At 39.9% G+C, this 13,685-nt stretch overlaps 1 protein-coding gene across 5 annotated transcripts in view; it reads left to right on the forward strand.

Annotated features, from left to right (window-relative positions):
* PCDH15 (protocadherin related 15) overlaps positions 1–13,685 on the forward strand; it is a gene marked incomplete at both ends in the record, with an annotated part of 820,110 nt that overhangs the window by 600,861 nt on the left and 205,564 nt on the right. For all 5 annotated transcript variants that reach the window (XM_080823084.1, XM_080823082.1, XM_080823083.1 and 2 more), the window contains one exon: positions 10,056–10,172. In XM_080823084.1, coding sequence (XP_080679210.1) covers positions 10,056–10,172 — 117 coding nt within the window. The remainder of the gene's footprint in view (positions 1–10,055; positions 10,173–13,685) is intronic.

The raw sequence follows: 13,685 nt of genomic DNA on the forward strand, positions 1-13,685 counted from the left end.
GAGATTTTCCCGCTGGCTGGGGCTAAGAGCTCAGGTCTTGCGCGCACCTCTCCCAGGGGATGGTTTGGGGTGCGGCGCCTCCAGCTCTATCGGCTCTATCGCCGCGTGGGTCTATCGCTGCGTGGGTCCCAGAACACCAGGCTGGGCGTGCACCTCTCTCAGGGGAGGTTGAGGCACGCGCGCATCTCCAGTAAGGTGCGCGTTCTGCCATCTGGTGTGGCTCCCAGCCCCTCACGGGAGCCGGACTCCACCCGTTCTCGCGCGCACTGGCGGCTCCGGGACAAAGACCAGGTTTCTCCGCCGCACTCTCCGGCTCAGCGCCAGGGGATGCTGCCCTGGGTCTGGGGACTTAAGCCCCTATCCCTATCCGCCCCGGTTCCCACAATTTCCCCGCTCGAGTCTTTGCTCTTTTGAGTGCTTTCAACAAGACTCCAAGTTAATGCTGGTCCCCAGATGCCGGGCACTCTCGTATTGGGGTATTATTTTCCAGTCGGTCGCCTCTGGTGGCTCCCTCCCCCTTTTGTTTATCTTCCGATATCAGTCCGACGTTCCCACTCCACTTTACCTGCCCACTGGCGTCTTCTGGCCCCCGTAGAGATCCAGACGTGTATAATTCTGATCTCAGGCTGATTTCATGGGTGATCGGAGTTCTTTGGTAGGTAATCAGCTCACTTTAGGGTGCAGGTTGAAAAGGCGCCTCCTCCTACTTCCCCGCCATCTTGTCTCCCCTACTATGTTCATTTTTATAGATTACTGCAATATGGAAATGGTGGAATAAGAAATAATCACTTTTTTTGGGTTTTTGTTTGATTGTTTAACTGATAACTCATACATACTACTGGTTTTCTTAGACAATAAAATACTGGTATGAATACACAGAATATTGTTAGAGACTGTGCCAATATAGAATTAGCATGACATTGTTTATCATATAGGTAATTACTCTAATGTTAGTGACTATAAGATCTTTAGGTCTGGGTTTTAGTTTTTTGTTTTGTTTTATTGTTTTATAGATACTCCTGCAGTCAAACAGGGACACAGAAATTATTGCACTGTCTCCTCTTCACACTTGACCTAGCTGGCCTACCAGTGCACACCTGATATTTCTTCCCTGGGAACTTGCTGTCTCCCCTAAATTATTGGGACACATGCATCCCTTCTATTCTCAGATGCCTGAAAGCTGTCTGGAGAGTCTTATCAGGGTCTGACTTCCTTCTTTCTCAGGCATCCACAATGGCTTTTTACCTATTTCTTCCATTGTGTGTCTCTCTAGCCTAAGAAATTTTATATATATATATATATGTATATGTATATATATAATATTTATATAAATATATATGTGTGTATATATATATATATATATATATATATATATATATTCAGAGAATTAAAATTTTATGCAGCATTAAGTCCTCTTTGGGAATAGAGATTTGAGTTGTTAGACTCTTTCCTTGGGTCTAAATTCAGTTTGTGTGTCTCTTTCCCAAGACTGACATTCCAGTGGATTGGAGAAGGATCGATCACTGATGGCCCAAGAGGTTTTAGTTCATATTTTAAAATACAATTTTGCCACACTATTGTGGTATGACATTTAGAAATTTAGAAATCTGTTTACAAAAATACTTTAGGGACATGATAATGTTTTACTTATGAAGATATCTCAACAAGTAAAGAAATGAAGAAGACTAAGATAAGCCTGACCTGAGTGAACTAACAATATGGTGGAATGGCTCAGGATCAAGTGAAAACTTAGGCCATCTTACCCTGTCTACACTTACCTAACCCTGTGGTTTGTTGTAAGTGACCACACACACACACACACACACACACAAATTAAAGATAGAAAAATGGCCATTTATTTGGCTGTTTTGAACAATAAGGAAAGACTTGCCGCTAATGACTTTCTGCACATTCTTCCCAGATGCGCAGATGGATACTCAAATGGGATGGCCTTATCTCTCAGGATGGGTGTGGTTCTTCAAGGAGATGGTTCGTCATCTAAACCATTACAGACTCTGACTTGGCTGCTATGGATTCAGTGTAGATTGATTTGTTTGGATTTTTTTTTTTTTTTGATAGAAGTCTCTGGAGTTGGATTAGGTCCAAAAATATCATCTAATCAAGCAGAAAGTGCTCTAAATAAGTCTTGGTCTCTACCTGGGACTGAAGTTTCTTAAACTGCATTTCATGTTCCCTGATCACCCCTTTATTTTAATATTTGAGTGTCCCCTAAACTACCACATTGGCATGTGAAAAGGGTTTGCTCATCAATAGACTCGTTCTTTCTTCGGAAGCGGAAGGGTGTTGATCTAATTTTTGTTGTCTCCGTTGCTTTACCTTATTTAGAGAAATCAAGCAGTTTCATTGGTCAGGTCTTCCTGACCTGTACTAAATTATTTCTGATTTATTATACATTTATGATGAAACTTAATCAACCAGCATTCAATTCTAGATTTTTTTTTCTTTTAAAAATTTTATTTCTTTCTTTATTTGAGAGAGAGAAAGAAGACACACAAGCATGCACAGGCTGGGAGGAGCACAGGGGAAGGGAGAGGGCAGGATAAGGAATCTGAGGCAGACTCTATGCTGAGTATGGAGCCCACCACAGGCCTTGATCTCACAACCTTGAAACTCATGACCTGAGCTGAAACCGAGAGTTGTCCCCTTAAACCAGCCACCGAGGTGCCCCAATTCTAGACATTTCCAATGCCACGTCCTTTTTTCAAGGTGATGAAAGCATAATAAAATTTGCAGAACATTTCCCCAAATGCAGGCTGACACTTGCTTTTCTCTCTTCTGGTCGCTCAGGGTGACATTATCCCAGAGAAGAGCTCTAAAACTATTACCTAATATGGGAGCCCATAAAAACATCGTGCTTGTTTGTTTTGAAGGGAAGAATAGAATACAATTCCCATTTCTCTACAAATGTAGGTCTTTCCCAAGCATGCAGATTTTCTGTCATTGTTATGTTTACTTGCAGTATGACAAGCTGTTTTGCTGATAACATAATTGCATAGTACTTGCTAAGAGATATTTCCACCCAAAACAGTCACCACAGGGAAAGCATCTTGAAGATATCTCTTTGAAAATGAGAAGACACATAATTTCCTTTTGTAAAGAAGAAGAAAAAAAAAGATCAAATGCTTAATATCTAGTCTATCAAACATTTCTAATTGGAGTGAGAGTGGGAAAACTGAAGTGATATTTGGAAAGAAAAATATTTCAACAGTAGAAAGAAAGTAGAATTTTATCATACGTACCCACAGAGTGCTTTCTTAGTGATCCAGAACAAAACCAATGATGACCAAATGCATAATATGTATTTTTGTTGCAATATTTCTGCAGAACAGAGAAACGCAAGGCCTTCTTCACTGTATATTTTATTGCACATACTGAATAATTGAATATATAATGGTAAATTAGATGACGTGAGTAAATCAAATTCTATACAGTTTCAGGCATATAATCCAGAGAAAAATCTGTCCTTACAAACGGAGTTGTGATATAATATAGAAATATGCAGAAAGAAAAGGTCTATCTTCTGTGATAAACCAAAAGTGGAAGACCGGTCAGAAAAGTCAAAATGTGTAAATGGCTCTGCGATACTGGGCCGCTTTGTGAAGGATTGTCTAAGACGAGCAGATGACCTAAGTCCTCCTGTTTATTGTCACCCTGGTGGGGGAATGGCTGCGGCACAAGAGGATGAGGGAGATCCTTCCGTGCAGGAAGGAGACTTGGCTCACCAGCTGTGTTTGCCTGTCTTACAGGTGCAGGTATGACCATAGGCAGGGAGAACTGGAAGGACCAGAAGTGAAATAATATCCACGAGGACCAACTATTGAGAAATTCAGGGAGTCTTAGAGGATGGAGCTAGTTTTCATCTTTCAGAGGTGTTTTCTCCCCAGCAGGAAGACAAATGTCCTTATCCCCATAGAATATAGGAATGAGGATAACTTTTCTGGAGAGAATCTCAACACCAGGTACCAAGGCAGCATTGTCATACCATAGACACCTGACAGGTGGTGATGTGCCGCTGAGGTTCCATGGTGACCCTACGGGCAGAGTCCTGGATTTCATTCAGTCAGAGGAGGCTCTGGAGAGTTTAAGATTTATAGCACCCTCCTTCCCTTTCTCAGGTGGGAGAAAATGGAATAAAAAGAGGATTTCAATGAGCCAGGTAGGGGGATCTAATTGGGTTGATGGGGTTGATCATTATTTTTTACCACTTGCTGACTTTTCCCTGAGTGCTGGTTAAACTGGAGAAAATACTTGTTTTGGACTGTGGCATTCAAATATTCCTCTTTAGTCTATTCTCCATTATCATATCCTTATTGGTGTCGTCTTTCTGATGTATTCACTGGCAAGTTTGAAGAATGCGAATGTATCAGGAAGAGCGCGCCAAGGGGTGGCGTTCTTACAGCAATTCTTACAGCATCTGCATACTCTGCTATTCCAGAGTTTTACGACTAAGCTGTGACATATTTCCCCTAAACAACCAAACTAGAGGAAACAAATGAAATGCTACCTGCCCAGAGTTAGCAGTAATAATTCACATTTCTGTAGGTCTCCATCCTGGTTCCTCAAATATCACCCAGGAGTCCCAGGAAAGTGCCTTACTTCGTGCACACAGTTACGTTCTTTTACTCCTCAGCGACTGTCACATTCTCCCATTTGCCAGAAGTCTCCAAAACGAAGCTGCCTCCTGGTAGGGGCAGGAGATGCTGATAAGCCCTGCCAGTGGTGAATACCACCATCCCTGGCATCTGTCCCCCTGCATCCCATGGTTGCCACAAACTGGGGCACTCTCCATGCAGCAGAATTCTCAATATATTCTCTGAAACCTTTAATTCACCGAAATCAGTATTCCACATAGTCATAGTGTGTGCCCTCAATATTGCACCATCTTCGAGGTCCCTCAGGAAAGATTCCACAGAGCATGAGCTCCTTGAGATATGGTAAGGGGTGTCACATAGACAAAGAATTTCATAGACAAATGGATTTGGGGAATGCTGAGGCACACAGACGTAAACCGATGTCTCCACTGCATGCCTTCATCTAAAAGTCCTTAATAAGCTGGTATACATTGTGACTCTCAAGGAAATAAAAAACGATTTCCCACATTTTTCCATAGTAGAATTATGGGATTCTTTTTGTTTATAAAGCTTCTGGTAGGAGTAGTTTTTCAAAGAATGAAATTTGGGGAAAATTTTCTTAGCTTTTAGTGAAAATAACTGTAGGGTTAAATATTGAGTTAATTGCTGTTCTAAATGTACAAATTCAACTGATGCAAGTCTCTTTCTTTTTTTTAAGCAAAAAAAAAACAAACAAACAAGCTTTGTAAATAATTATGAAAATTATCTTCAGGGAAATATATTAGTGTTATGCAATGTTTAGAAGCATACCAGGTTGCCAAGATAAAAATGTAATAGCTACTTGAAATAATTTTTAAATTGTAAAGTATTTTTGACCACAGATCTTTAAAAGGTTATTGTGGACTTCTATTGAACATCCTACTCACATCATCTTAGTTAACATCTGATACATAATCTTTTGACAGCTTAGCCAGTTCCTTTTCTCCTCACGTCTGAATATCAGAATGCCTCCTGTGGGGTCTCACATGCCAGCATGAGGTTGTGGGTCTGCCCTTAATAGTGGGATCACCACAAGCAACTTGACCTCTCTAAGCTTTGGTTTCTTTATAATTAAAATAGAAATAAAATAGCTCATATATTTCAATGTGATGATAAATTGAACAGACCTGGCATGAAGCCTGATACACAGTAACTATAAAGCGCACACATGCAATTCTGGAGCACGTTGGAGAAAGTAAGATGGAATCTGCTAGAAGATTCTAGCTCAGATCATGCACATAGTCTTTCAGTTGCTCATAGCTTCCTGGCTTGGAAAACATCCCTAAAGCTCATCAGCTCCCTTCTCCCCACATTATCATTCCCAAACTGAGAAACTAGATGGGGATAGAATTATGTATTAGAGCTGTGGCTTGGTCAACCTTGCCTAGCCTTGTGCTCCTCATGCAACCAACTGCACTGACAGACGGTCCCACCTGCTGGAGGGCGTGAGTGATGGAGCATTTGCTTTGGTAACAGAGATGTGCCCTGTGTGAAATTTAGTTAAACCCCTTACTACACTCTCTCATTACATCCTTGTACTTTTTTCCATAAAATTCATCATACCCAGCATTATGTATTTAATTTCTGCTTTCCACTCTGCCCCATCAGCTCAGTACCAGCGGGCACTGTGCCTCTCTTAGCGGTAACAAGATCCCCACCATCTAACGTGGTGACCGACGCCTAGAGGGAGCTCCATCAGTATTTGTGCTACTGAATGCTACTGGGTATATTTTGCTGGTGTGGCAAAGCAACGCTTTGATCCCCTCTGAATCAGGGGTATGCAGCCCCTCAAGAACCCAGAATAACTACACCCTCAGAAATCAAACCAAACTAAAACCAAAACAAACTCACACTTCTAAGAAGGAAGCTTCCAGGGCAGGTTTTGAGGCAAAAAAAGAAGAAAGAAAAAAGAAAAAGAAAGTTGAGTAAGTTGATGATTTATGTTTAGGATTGCCCCATGCAAAACAGAAAAAAAGATTTGTCTGGCTGGAGGTGGGGCCTATTTTGATCCTCTGCGCAGAGGGAGAGGGGAGAGAAGGGAGTGACGTCGGACAAGACAAAATGAGAAGTAGAAGTCCCAGGAGGGAGCAAACAGCAGAAGGCAGCAGCTGGGTCAGCGCGGCTGGTCAGACCCAGAAGAGGTCTGGCGGTGGAGAGGGGACCTGGGAACAGGCAGAGAAGTCAACGGCACCATGTGCCAGGAAAGACGGTCATCTGCTTCTCAAACCTCAAGGCATTTCAGAGGACAGGCAGCAAACAGTTGGAGGTGGACTGTGCTAAGCTGTGGGAGTCCCCCCAGCCACCAGCACCCCATCCCCGTGTCCCCAGCCAAGCGTGCCTGAGAGCTGAGGATGAGCGTTGGTGTTTGCTGTATCTTCAGCCTTCTAAAAAAGATGATTGGAGCATAAACATCTAGTACTCTTCGGTCTGGAAAAAATCTCTTATCAAGAACAATTCTTACCCCGGATTCCAGAAACTCAAAATTCTTACCATCTCTTTCTCTACTTTTTGTGGAAACCTGCCATTAATTTGCAAGGTCCCCAGCGAGTTCCTGGTTCCCCGGGATGCTCGTTTATGAAGTTTCCTTAAATGCATTCCTCGGTCTGCAGAAGTAGCAATGGTTTCTGTAATTAATTTAGACTTTAATTTAGAAAATAAACAAGTAGAACTCATATTTTCTTCTTTCTAGCTCACTGTTCCTTCAGGTACTGTTTTATTTGCCTGAGATATGGAAGCAAATGATAAACTGATGGGAACTTTTCTTTTTTTTCCCCTGAGAAGAGCATAGTGTTGTTCTAGATGAGAACCATGCCAACCTCCAGAATACCCTTTAGAAACATGAACCGTAATTTTTGTTCAGACCAACAAATATTATAACCCCGGAAAGGAAACTACTAAGGGTCTTCGTGATAAAACTGTTAGCAAGTAGACAGAGGAGGCTATGTTTCTTTTTGCCAATACTACCCTCTAGTGGAAAATGAGCAACAGAAAAGAGCCTGTACGGAAAGTGCAACTGCTCCTTCCTTTGCTGCATAACCCAGCATTTGCACGGCAGATTAACGTCTATTTTTCTTCAGCCATCCCTAGAGCATAAATATAACGAGCTATTGATTATGCCTGTTGGCATCGCATTTCAATAAATTTGCTCATCTGAAATCATGCATTGTGTAAGAACGTCTGAGCTATGATAAAAGATTGCAACCCCAAAATATGTACAATGTACTATAGAGAGAAGGCTCCCACAGTAGCGACATTGGTTTATTCTTGGTCCTGCCAGGGGCAAGCGAAGGAAAGGGGGAGAAGAAACAGGCCTGTGAGCCCTCTGTTATTACTTCGGTTTGTGTCTAATCAGTCTGTGAGGCCGGATTATAGAAAACAACCACTGCGCATGCAGTTAGAATGTGAAGCTAGTGAATACTTTGGTAGGGGTAAAGGTGGAGGGCACTGTCCTGAGTACTGTTAGCAACTATATGACAACGAGAAGATCACATGCCTTTTTTTTTTCTCTGAAGAATCAAAGTACCAAAAGTATCTTATACCAATAAGGTTGTAAGTATCTTTTGAGATGAGAAAGAAAAAGAAGAAAGAGGAGGAGGAGGAGAAAATTTATCAGAACATACTGAGTTTGTGTGACCTTGGGAACTTGTGTACAGAAAAATTCCAGTTTTGGGTTCCTTCTTTTCTGACCTTCAGAAGTTACAACTTTGTGTGCAAAAGGATTCCCACCCCTTTAGTTACAAGATTCACTCATTAAATTAATTGGTGCTCTTGAAAAGAGCAGGAGAAAGTGCGCGTGCAAATGTTTTATATATGTACCCCCTGCCTGAAACCTCAAGATCAATACCGTCCACCACCCTCATTATCGAGGACGGTGCTTTCAATGTCTTGTACTTGTTCAGATTCTAAAGGTCGTAATTTATAAAAGAAGCTTTTCATGTTTTGTTCACAGAAGGTTATGAAGACTGTATGTCAAAACCCAGGAAATGGTATTTTTTACTTTTTAGTTTTGCTTACACTTAAAGATCTCTTATTTTTCATTAAAGTCTGCAGATTTTTTCATATTTACAACTCAGAAATCAACTCTATTGTGAATATAAAAGCAAATGCTGTTTGATTGTAACAGATAATTATCCTGACCTCTTTGCAAAAAGAGGTGTTTATATTCAGTTAATTAGTGGGTTTCCAATTTACATTGTACAGGGAAATTGTTGTATCAGAGCAGATATTAAAAACCATGTAGAATAATTTTCTTCTTTTGTTTTTAATAGCAAGTGAGAAAAAGATGACCTGGGGAGTAAGATAATTAACACATTCAGCTTTAAGCTCAAATGTGTCTGACCCAAAGTACCCAAAACAATGCAGGGTGTAGTGATTATTTTAAAAACAAGTAAATTTAAGAAATATAGATCAGCCGTAGTAAGAAGCATTATTTTGAGGAAAAACTAAAATGCAGTTCTCTATAAAACATAAAATGGTCGGGGAAAAAATGGTCTTGCTCTCAAAGGACCAGATTTATTAATTTGGCTCTGTCAAATAACTAGATTAATTTAGGCAGAGTTATGACTATCTGCCGAATCGGTGTCTTTGCCTGTCAAATGGCAAGTAAGTGACATGAAGTGAAGACCATCATTTTCCTGAGTGACCTCAGTAGACCCAGTGCCTAGCACTGGGTCGTAGAAATGGAAAGAACTTGATAATTAGTGAGTGATACTACATAAATAACAATGCACTTATATCACTGAGTTGTAAAAATAAAATAGATGCCTATAAATTAACTTGAAAACCTCCTGCAGTAAATCACCATTGTTTTCTGTCTATCGGAACATCTAATTCTATCTGTCATTCTTGTAGTGTGCTATCGGGAAAACATTCTTGAACCATTTTATGTTTGTAAAAATGTAAGATGGCATCAAAGTCTGTTTCATAGTTTGCATTTGAAATGTGCTAATCATCCCATTATGCTAAGTACATCCAGAATTTTCAGTGGCAACAGAAACATTAGTGGGCTTTATTTATTTATTTATTTTTGAAAAGGAACAGCAACACAACAAAGAAGACACCATCCTTGACACCTGTGACATAGAATGGCCCTTTTCAGAGAAGTTGCCCATCCCTGTTTCCAGAGTTCAGAACCACCTCATACCACTAGAACTACCTTCTGGGAAAATTGCAAGCATCTTCCCATGTCCAGAAGGCATAATTTCAGACTGTTTGATGGAGTGGCACGCTATTTCATGCGTGAATATTGGATAGTTCTGCCAGCTTCCTTCGGGCCACGGCTCTGCAGTGAGAATCACGGGATTGAGAGGGTAGAAGGTGGATGGTGGCAAATAGGTTGTGTGATTGTGAGAGGGAGCCAGTCTCATAACTGTGTCCCCAACCCACTGTTACCAGCAGCTCTAAACTCTTCATTGTGTTTTTCAGGATATGAATGATTATCCGCCTGTATTTAGTAAACGGATCTACAAGGGGATGGTGGCTCCGGACGCCGTCAAGGGCACACCCATCACGACCGTTTATGCCGAAGACGCAGACCCCCCTGTAAGTAAGGGACAGGGATGGATACTCGGGAGCTTAGCAGAGAGGACCTTGCACGCTCACACAGGACACACTTTCTGGGCAGCACATTTGGACGGTCTGAGTCCACTCTGTCCTCCCCAGTCATTTCATGTGTGCTCGCCTGTAGTGCCCGTGGGGACACATGCACTTCACACAATTATTATTGAACACAGTTAAGCAGATGCCTTCTATGTTGTTGGAATTCAGAATTTGCTATTCGCCAATGTGTCCCACATGAATAATAAATAGAGCTGGAAAAGTTCTCTGTGGTCAGAGTCAGTATCATTTGGGCTCTTTATTTAGGATAGTGTAAGATTAGTTTAATTGGTTTAGGTTTCATCTTTAAGGGTTTTCCATTTTAGTCACATATTACTATCAATGGATGACATAATACTTATGTTGAATGTGTTAATTTTGGTAAATTTGGTAAATATTAATATGGTGTTTAGAATATATTTAATGCAGTCTTTATTATCCAGAATTTTACCTCTTTTGAGATATTCCAGATTGCCTTCCAAAATAGAGGGTTTTCATTACAGCAGAAGTGAGGTAAATTTTCCTTGATGTTATTATGTTGATGAGTGAAGAGTAGCATGTAGAAAAAATAGTACCTATATAAAATGCTTTGTATAAATAATGTGAGCACTTTATAAATATTAATTAATCTCTTAATAGCCAAATAATGAAGATCTAGATGTTTTACTTTTGAGTGAAGTTCCACCATTAGTCAGTGGCTGATATACTCTACAAAAATAAAAGAAATATTAAATAAGACATTTTAGAAAAATAAGAAAATAGAAAAAGACCCGAATTTTATAAGCGATCTAGGAGTTCTGTTTCATATTGCTAATATAAATAGTATTTGTGTAATGCCGTTTATTTAATAAAAGGTGAATGACTGTCAGAACATTTTTCACCTTCAACTGTGACAGGTCATATGCAGTCTTTTGTGATGATAAGGTCTTGAAAAATAATAATGTTAACATGAAAGCAGTAACCTTTCTGTCAGAAGCTCCTTTGCTCGAGTGTGTTAAAATGTCTTTGAAACTGTTTTATTGCATTCTGGGAAATGTGATAGGCAAAATTTCGTAGATTTGGACACACTAGTCAATATGGTGAATATGAAATTGGTGCTATATCTGCTTTTAATATAAACTGTCAGAAAAAAATATATATATAAACTGCCAGAGGTAGAAACTACTTTGAAATGAAGAGTACACTTCCAGTTCTCTCCAAGGCGTGTGTTTTGAACATCAAGTCTATACTGATTATTGTGCTAGCCAGTTTTTGCTCTCCAGACCGGAGAATCTTCTAGGAAAAACAGAACTGCTCATAGGAATTAAAACACACTGTACTAAATGAGTATAAACAAGCACAACATCTTAAAATACTCATATATCTTTCTTTTTTTTTTAAAGATTCATTTATTTAAGACATAAAGAGAGAGTGTGAGTGGGGTCAGGGACAGAGGGAGAGAAGCAGACTTCCCCGCTGACTTGGGGATGCCAACACAAGGCTCCATCTAATCCCAGGACTCGGACCCTGGGATCATGACATGGGTCTTAATCAGGAGTCAGATGTGTAACAAACAAATCCACCCAGGCACCCCCAAATATTCGTATTTCTGAGAAATTTATATTAGCACAGAATGGAAGGTAGTGTTAAGATTAATGGTATTAATGATAAGAGACTAAATGTAGGTATGCTGATCCCCTATGTGCCACATACCCCAGGTATTGGTACGGATGCCAAAATCCTCACTTTCCTCTTGGCACCTGCCGTCTTGGTACCTGGCTGGACCTTCAGATCACCCCACCGATGTGAGAAAAGTTGTCTTGGTCTGTTGGCTGTTCCATACAGAAATGCTATTATTTATGTAAAATATCTAGAGAGAAGCCCTCAACTTGTGATGAGATAAATGTTTAGAATAGTTTAATAAGGAAATTAGATTTTGTTACTCATTTTTTTATTCCCTTAAATGGGTTTGAAGATTAAGATCTTACTCCCTTCAAGGATAGATAGCACATTTTTGGGTAGTCCAGGCTTTGAGTCTCATTTACCACATTTGGATCTTTCCTTTTTTACAGCCTGACATGTATGGAAATTTATGGAAATTTACCAGTTTCAAATTCCATATTTTTGTTAAGAAGTTCTTAGGTTTGTATCCCCAGTAGTAGTTTCTCACATTTAACATCTAATGCTGGCTTTTCAGTAGATGAAAGACAGATGATAGTCATTCAGTGGAAATACTGAGCATACCTATTTCAGTTAGGGAGTATGTATTTTGTCAGACTCAGTTTTTTAAGTTTTTTATTCTAATTTCAGTGTGGTTAACATACAGTGTAAGAATAGTTTCACGTGTACAATATAGTGATTCAACACTTCTGTACATTACTCCTCGCTCATCGTGACAAATGAGCTCCTGAATCCCCCTCAGCTATTCCCCCCTCCACCTCCCTTCTGGTAACCATCAGTGTTCTCTGTAGTTAAGAGTCTGTTTCTTGGTCTCTCTCTCTCTCTCTCTCTCTCTTTCCATTGTTTGTTTCTTTTATTTCTTAAATACCACATATGAGTGAAACCATATGGCATTTGTCTTTCTCTGATTGACTTATTTTGCTTAGCATTATACTCTCTAGCTCCATCCATGTTGATGCAGATGGTGAGATCTCATTCTTTTTTATGGCTGAATAATATTCCATTGCGTACATATGCTACATGTTCTTTATCCACTCATCTATTGATGGATTTTGGAACACTTCTATAATTTGGCTATTGTAAATAATGTGGCTATAAACATAGGGGTGCATGTATCCTTCTGGATTAATGTTTTTGTCTTTTTTGAGTAAAAAACCCAGTAGTGTAAGTCTTGGATCATAGGGTAGCTTTATTTTCAACTTTTTGAGGAACCTCCATACTGTTTCCCATAGTGGCTGCACCAGCTTGCATTCCCACCAACAGTGCACGAGGGCTCCCCTTTCTCCACATCCCTGCCAACACCTGGTGTTTCTTGTGTTATTGATTTTATTCTTTCTGACATGTTCTCAGGCTCAGTGCTGATACTTGACACACCAGCAATCTTCTGCATAACCAGTGTTCAGCACTGAGTTTTACAGTGATTGCTGGCAAGCTGGATCCCTTAAATTAGCATAGTTGCAACTGGGCTACACCTACACCAATCAGAAACAAAAGCTCGATTCCATGAAAATATTCAGAACATAAATTTCACATTACACAACTTTCAAAAGTATTATGATTGGTTTTTACTTGTATAATTTTATGTCAGTGCCATAAATCCAGAATATGTATTTTTTGAATGAGGTTACTGAGTATTTTCTACTTTGTTGCTATTATAAACATTCCATAATTAGAAGATACCATTCAGGACTCCCATGCGTAAATATCTTTGGAAACACTTTGTATATTTAATGGTCTCTTTTCCGAACTAGAAAGGAAAGTCCTCGAGGACAAGAATCAAACCTTAACTCCAGTTTGCAT

Source organism: Martes martes (genome assembly GCF_963455335.1).
Source record: "Martes martes genome assembly, chromosome: 14".
Lineage (NCBI taxonomy): Eukaryota > Metazoa > Chordata > Mammalia > Carnivora > Mustelidae > Martes > Martes martes.